Genomic DNA, 7857 nt, shown 5'->3' with positions numbered 1-7857 from the left:
TTTTGGCTACATGACCAAAAGCATTTCAATTACATGTGTTCAAGTTTTGAAAGATAAACTATATCACTGAACATGTTTGTTTGAGTTGCAGGGTAAGATTCAGATTGAAAGTTCACTTTGTTATATCTATTTTTTAAATAAATAAATATAACAGTTGACAATAAGTATGAGTAAATTTTAATACGATGATTTGTCTTTTGTTAGATTGGCAATATTTTGTCAGTGATTCGAAGTGTATCTGAAGCTCTTTACTTGATTTCATTGAAATACTGATTCTAAGTGACACTTTGCGTGTGTTGGTGTGGAAAACAGTCTGCAATAAGCCCACAAGGTTATTGAAATCAGAGTTGTTAGGATTGTAGCGGAATGGTTTACACTATAGATTGTACTCTCATGAGAATCGATGCGTATTTCAGTTAATGGATTATTTTGTTCTTTCTTTCAATTTTCAGAAGGTCAACTACATACAGTAAAGAAGTTCATACATGTCTCAACCTCTACCCTATCATTAGCTTCTTCTGATAAAACAAGTCAGTCTCCATCACTGACACAAGGGACTGGAGAGAGCCAGCTTTTTGCTTTTTAGTGAATGAATCCCCTGTGAAAGGGGTTCTGCAGCCAGCCAAGGTTGTGAAGCAGGAAGATATCCGATAAGACAGCTCTATTCCTCTGATTTGAGCTCCCTTCAAGGATGTCCAATGCATGTTTCCTTTAGTATGATATCCGTATGTGATGCTTAAGTTCCAACTAGTGAAGCCACTGTGGCAATATTGTAGTATTTAAGTCTTGTGCGTTGGTGTGACTCTTTAGTGTGTCTTATTTTGTCATCAATGGCATTATATAAAGCTAGCAGGTGTCGCCACTGGAAAAAAGCTTATTGTACGTAGTATTATGAAAATCGATGTATTCCAAGTCTTTTGTAAATGTGTACTATTATGTTTTGTCATTTTAGATTCTTATTTATCTTATACTTGGGGTACTTGTAGCTAATAATACTACCTCTGGTTTTAATATAAGATCTTGTTTGACTTTTATTTTGGTTTTAAATATAAGACCTCAATCCACTTTATCTTTTATATTTATATATATTTTTTAAAATAATCCTTCTAATAATAGTAGTTCTAACCAATACACTTGATTAGTAAGGATATTTTAAGAAGGACAACTCCTATTTATTACAAATAACTAATTTAACTTATTTCTTTAATCTTCTCAAATCAGTCAGTTAACTCTTATAATTAGGACAAGAGGTAGTAATATTTATGTGAAGATGTTTGCATTTATACTTATGGAGAAATCTTAGCGTGGGCAATTTTTAAGCTACTTCATAAGTAATATACATTAAAATTTTTAGATGGTAAACTAATGAACTATATTTAGTAAAATCTCACCAGACTTGCAAGTTAATAGCAGGGAAGCATTTTCTCTTTTGCACTTTATTCAAATTAATATTAAACGGAATAATCTGTTTTATGTACGGGTGGGGAGCATTTAATAGAATAAGAAGAGGAGGAGAAGGAGGAGGAGGAGGAGGAGAGAATCACGATTAGAGAATTAGAGGGAGGTAATAGTCATGTGCAGCATTTGAATTCTTAATGGGCTCCATAGCTATATTTATGACCCACTGATATAAGTTTGACCAACAGACGTTGGCACAGATGGTCAGTGGAGCGGACTTGTATCCCACAAGGACGCAAGTTCGACTCCCCGTGCTGTCGTGAGGGTTCTGTTGGTAGGCGATCTCGTAAGTCTCTTGTAAGTGCTCTCTGAGCCCTGGGACAATGCCTTAGCCTTGGTGGGATGACCGGTGCTGAATCCACCTAAAAATGTTTTTACCAAAAAAAAAAATGATATGCAAGTCTGGTCTTGAAGGTGAAAAATTGATCAGTATGCTCATAAATTATGTAGGATACTAATATCAATATTTTGTAGACGGCAATATAAACCAATCAAGAAAGATTTGCCTTCAAGTAGCCACAATGAAATTTACACAAGCAAACCATGATCGAATATGAAAAAATATACTCCTTTCAAAGTTGTGTGATTAATGTTGCAGAGCCAGGTAGAAGATGTCTGTTAAAAAGCATATGAGTTTATAGATAAAGTGATCTGTTAAAAAACATATGAGTTGAGAACTAACCTGAATAAACACCCCCAAAGAACACGACCTTTGAATGAATCTGAAGCTTTTAATGAGATTTAATAAAATTTAAGATTTTTCTTGATCTGTATAAAACATGTTAAAAATGACTTATAAATAATATCATAAAAGTAAAGTAGGTATGTGTGTATATACCTATAATAATGTGTGAGCGGTCATTCGCAGGTTGGTGCATGCGTGGACATGTTAGTTGAGAACCACACCTGGCAACCGCAAGTCAAACAACGGTCTTCCTTTTGCCTTTGGTGCACCAAACGAAAACGTGACTTCGCCCCCCCCCCTGTTCCGTTTCTAAGGCTCTGAGCAAATTTAAGAACTTTAGCTCTTAAATTTATTTCCAACTTTAGCTCTCTGCACGTTTCATTCATTTAATTTTGTAATGTTAGCTTGCCACGTGCCATCAACCATTAAAGTACGATTTTTGTCTACAAAATTAACATTCTTGTTAATAATGTATTTTGCTTATATGTTTGGTTATTAATTCATTTTCAAGTATAACTTGGTATTGAATTTTTATTATTTATTGTATTGTATGTATATATATATAATATATTTTTGACAGTTACTAAATATGAGAGTTTATTGAGAGGGTTGTTTTATTCATGTAAGAATGTAAGATTCCTATCAAATTTGACTTCTAAATTTGTAATTTTCCTTACATTATCTCTATTAATTACACATATTAAAATATATATATCTCTGCTATTGAAAATAATGAAAAGGGTATCTGAGAAAAATCAACACATTTGTTTTTACAAATACCTTACTCTATTAATTTAATTTTGTATGATCTCTGTAAGATGATTATGTAGTGCAGCTCCTATCAACAAATATTAGTTCAGCTGGTAAAAATTTAATAAACCTCATAATCTAGTTATGGGTTTTAAATCTAGTTGCCAATATGGGATATATGTATCTCTATATAAACACTCTTTGAATCTAAAGATATTTCCGAATAAAATTAAAAACCCAATTCGCCTAAATTTTGATTTATGTATATAATATTATGATTTATGTTTTAAACTCAAAATGGGAAATGTGAAAGAAAATATATCCAAATTTTTTAAAATAAAAAATCAAGAGTCGTTTGTTGCCGTCGTTCACTGGCTATCTGCTTCTTTTCTCCGACCGCTTCTTCACCAAACCATTAAGATCCCTTGCTCTGTGGTTCTGTCTATATAAATACACGCTTCCACCTTCGTTATTACATCACACTCAATTGAAGGATCTCATTAAAATGGCTTCCCCAAGCCTCATTCTCCTTCAAGACCTCGCAGTCGCCACCATCATCTTCTTCACCACTCGTTTCTTCTTCCGCTCCATCTTCAAAACCCCTCACCGGAAGCTCCCTCCCGGCCCCACCGGATGGCCTCTCGTCGGAGCCCTCCCTATTCTAGGGTCCATGCCTCACGTCACCCTCTTCAAGCTAGCCAGGAAATACGGTCCCGTTATGTACCTCAAAATGGGCACCACCGGCATGGTCGTCGCCTCCACGCCGGACGCCGCTCGGGCGTTCCTCAAAACCCTCGACGTTAACTTCTCTAACCGGCCGCCGAACGCCGGTTCCATCATCCTAGGTTACAACGCCGACATGGTGTTCGCCGACTACGGCTCAAGGTGGAAACTTGAGAGGAAAATAAGCAACCTGCACATGCTGGGAGGGAAAGCCCTCGACGACTGGGCTTATTTCCGAACGGTGGAGCTCGGCCACATGCTGGCAGCCATGTACGACGCGAGCAAGCAAGGGCAAGCCGTGGTGGTGCCGGAGATGCTGACCTACGCCATGGCCAACATGGTAGGGCAAGTGATTTTGGGGAAGAGGGTGTTCGAGACGAAGGGATCGGAGAGTAATGAGTTCAAGGACATGGTGGTGGAGCTGATGACGAGCGCCGGATTATTCAACATCGGCGATTTCATTCCGTTCTTGAGGCGGCTGGATTTGCAGGGAATAGAAAGCGGGATGAAGAATCTGCATCACAAGTTCGATGTTTTGTTGACGAAGATGATCCAAGAACACGAGGCTACTGCTCATAAACGAAAGGGCAAGCCTGATTTCCTGGACATTGTTACCAAACACAGCAAGGACAACCCTGAGGGAGAGACACTTACCTTGACCAACATCAAGGCACTTCTTCTGGTATGTGTGTGTATATGTATTTCCCACTTGATGATTTCTCTCTTTAATGTAGTTAACTATGATTTGATTACCGTTAATTTAGTAGCATATTTAAATCTTTTTTGGAACCAATTTCGATACTCATAGTAATAGTGATGCTCGCTAAATCTCAGTCATTAAAATTTACTCTGGACCACCGAAATTTAATATTTAATATTTTTATTTTTTAAAAATATTTTTCCTTTAATAAGTATATGATTCAAAATAAATATTTAACTTCATGTTTTTTTAAAAAAATAATTTTTATTTAAAAATCACTAGTTAAAAGTTGTAAATCTAGATCATTAAGAGTAGGGTGTGCATGAGGCCCGCATGCCCAATAAGCCCGCCCGAGCCCGCAAGAAAAATGCCCAGCCCAGCCCAGTAAAAAGCTGCCCAAGCAAAAATGGACATCTTCGGGCCGGGCTGATTCATGGGCAGGGCAGGGCCGCGGGCAGGGTATGCCCTGCCCATTTGGCCCTGCCCGAAAAAAAAATATAATTATATATATAAGATAATATTATTTCAAGCAATTATCTCTTTTATTTTGACTAAAAAAATTAGGTAAAATTAGAAAAAAATGAAAGGAACATAAAAATTATAATTATATAAAAGAGCTAAATATCAAAATATAAGATTCAATATGCTAAATTACTCCAAGTCAAATTTTCTTCTTTGTCTCTTACATCCAATTTTTTAAAACAAAAGAAAAGAAAAATAAAACCACCTTTCAAATTTTGTGCTTTCACATGATTATAAGAATCCACCAACTATATGAATAAACTAAGAAATTGAAATACTGATTTAGCTTAATTATTAAATATTCTAATTATTAAATTTTTTTTTACCTCCCATAAGAAATCAAAAGCTAAAGAATAAGACTACATAGGCCTTATATATATATATGAGTGATAGACTCATTCGTGATAATTTTTTTTCCTCTCACTTGTCTCAAAACACGATAATTGAATTTTTTTTTAATATGACATAGGGCATTATGTCATTACGCTGGGCAGAAAAGCCCGCCCTGCCCAGCCCGTCTTTGCCCTGCCCAAAATGATTAGGACTTCTACTGGGTAGGGCCGGGCAACGGGCTGCAAAACGTAGCCCGCTCATCTTTCGGGCTGGGCATTGGGCAAGGGGCTTGCCCTGCCCAACCCTGCCCATGTGCAGCCCTAATTAAGAGTATATGTGAGTAGTTTTGGTTTCACCCCAATGAAAAGTATTATGGTGCTGCTGAAACTGGTTCCAACTCGTTTTTCACTTCAAAACCTATTACTTAATGGTGATCTGTGGTCCTTATCATGGCTTGGGTCCTAATGCTAGAGACTGGCCTAGAGGATCCATAGTTCGACAAAGCCTATGATTACTTTAAGTGATCCTCGCACTGAAACAAACTATAGAACCAGAAAATGAAGCAGAGGTTGCTTCTTTAGCCTGAGCATCCTCGGACTGAAGAGGGGACATTGCTTAAATTTTGGAATATGCAAATAGCAAATCACAGCACCGGCGGCCATATATGTTGTTTTGAAGTGGGGGCTATCATGATGAGCCTAAATAAATGCATTTAAAGGCTTTTCGTTGTGGTTCATATATGATATATTCACGTGCGTTTTAATTTCTCACCGTACGGTTCCCTTCTAGAACCTCTTCACAGCCGGAACTGACACGTCATCAAGTATCATAGAGTGGGCCCTAGCAGAAATGTTGCAGAACCCCTCAATCATGAAGCGAGCTCACGAAGAGATGGACCGAGCCATCGGCCGTCAACGACGTCTCCAAGAATCCGACATAGCCAACCTCCCTTACTTCCAGGTACACACGTGATCAATATCTAGCTAGGGTTTTGTTAAATCCTACGACATTAGATGATGAACTGTGATTCCTGATGCACAGGCGATCTGCAAGGAGACGTACCGGAAACATCCATCGACGCCGCTGAATCTGCCGCGAGTTTCGAGCGAAGCCTGCGAGGTGAACGGTTACTACATACCCAAGGGGACAAGACTGAGTGTGAACATCTGGGGGATCGGGAGGGACCCTGATGTGTGGGAGAAGCCATTGGAGTTCAACCCAGACAGGTTCATGAGTGGTCGGAACGCCAAGATCGATCCACGTGGCAACGACTTCGAGCTGATCCCGTTCGGAGCCGGGCGGAGGATCTGTGCCGGAACCAGGATGGGCATCGTCCTGGTCCACTACATTCTGGGAACTTTGATTCATTCCTTTGACTGGAAGCTCCCGCATGGGATTTCTGAGTTGAACATGGAGGAAAGTTTTGGGCTTGCCCTGCAGAAGAAAGTGCCCCTCGCTGCTTTGGTTTCTCCTAGGTTGTCTCCTAATGCTTACATTCCATAGAAACCGAGTTAGGGATATGTTTCTTGTCTGAAACATTATGGGATCGTTACACAATTAAGCTTTAATTTCCATCTTTTTTTTTCCTTTAATCTTCGTTTTCTGTTTAATCATGATGCATGGAGGTCTGTCTATCTGTGTGAAGAGAGGCTTTTGAAATCTAATAACAATATTTAGAAGATCTCTTTTGGTGGCATGCTGCAACATGTTTCATCATTATTAAGCCGCATTTATACAAGCTCTCTGAGATTTCTTAATTAATTTTATAAAGTACTTTTTAATCTCAAATAATTTTTTGCTAATTATTACTATTTCAAAAATTAAAATTAATATATTAAAATTTGAAATTTTTTTGTCAAAACTGAAAATTTTAATATCGGATTTTTTTTTTTTTAGCGAAACTAGGTGAAAGTAGTAAGATTAGAAGATGGAAAATATGCCAAAGAGACAGTCTCCCATGAGTAAGAGGTTGTGGGTTTCAAAAGACACCAGCCTATAAAATTAAAGGAATAAAATAAGATTTTATGTAAAGTTAAAGAATAAAAACGTATTTTTATCAGATAATATAAAGGGAGAATTATAATGAGATCTTAAAAAAATAATTAAGAAATAAATTATAAAAATTATTATTTTTTATTCTGAAATTGTCATTACATGTTGCTCAAATTGTCATTGAAATTTTTTAGTAATTAGTTTTCTTTCTTAGAATTTTATTATAATTTTCTATAATATAAATATGACTTGGTTTTAAATTTTACAATTTTATAACAACAACAAGCTTTCAGAGATATGATTCTCTTGGCGGTGGATATTTATTTTATGTACGGACGACAAACCAGATTTGAGATGAATGGGTCTGGCACAGTAAAGTTGGGCCCCGCACATGAATTTTTGGTCACATATATTAATACATGGAAACAAAATAGTTTTGTGACGGCAAATGAATAATAACGTATTTTGTCCTTTGTCTTTGAAAATTGAGTTCCTATCTAAGGGGCACATGTGATCCACAGTCCACCTTGCCCCCGAAATTCTCGCTCACTCAGCATTTGCGTTTAAAAAAAATCTCAAGAAATATAGTCGTTGAATTTTAAAATTTTAAATTAGTATTAATTATTATACTGGTAAAAAAAATAACTACACTCGAAAAGCAAATAATAATACATTTCTCTAGCAATTCTTGATT

The 7857-nt window shown here is 36.9% G+C and overlaps 1 protein-coding gene across 1 annotated transcript; it reads left to right on the top strand.

Annotated features, from left to right (window-relative positions):
* The first annotated feature begins 3398 nt into the window (after positions 1-3398).
* Positions 3399-6850, top strand: LOC114760200 (flavonoid 3',5'-hydroxylase 2). The gene is made up of 3 exons (XM_028949461.1): positions 3399-4298; positions 5961-6131; positions 6213-6850. Exons 1-3 carry the CDS (start codon positions 3399-3401, stop codon positions 6672-6674), a joined length of 1533 nt encoding a protein of 510 aa, XP_028805294.1. The 3' UTR covers positions 6675-6850.
* The last annotated feature ends 1007 nt before the right edge of the window (positions 6851-7857 follow it).

Source organism: Neltuma alba, unplaced genomic scaffold, assembly GCF_004799145.2.
Source record: "Neltuma alba isolate B1F8T4 unplaced genomic scaffold, ASM479914v2 tig00010947_pilon, whole genome shotgun sequence".
NCBI lineage: Eukaryota > Viridiplantae > Streptophyta > Magnoliopsida > Fabales > Fabaceae > Neltuma > Neltuma alba.
The sequence above is the reverse complement of the archived record's forward strand: the minus strand, read 5'-3'. Positions and strand labels throughout refer to the sequence as shown.

Excerpts from the sequence above, each read along its gene's own strand:
- LOC114760200 (XM_028949461.1), top strand. The coding sequence starts at position 3,399 with ATGGCTTCCCCAAGCCTCATTCTCCTTCAAGACCTCGCAGTCGCCACC. Across the intron at positions 4,299-5,960 it reads ACATCAAGGCACTTCTTCTG|AACCTCTTCACAGCCGGAAC; the intron begins GTATGTGTGTGT and ends GTTCCCTTCTAG. Across the intron at positions 6,132-6,212 it reads CCAACCTCCCTTACTTCCAG|GCGATCTGCAAGGAGACGTA; the intron begins GTACACACGTGA and ends CCTGATGCACAG.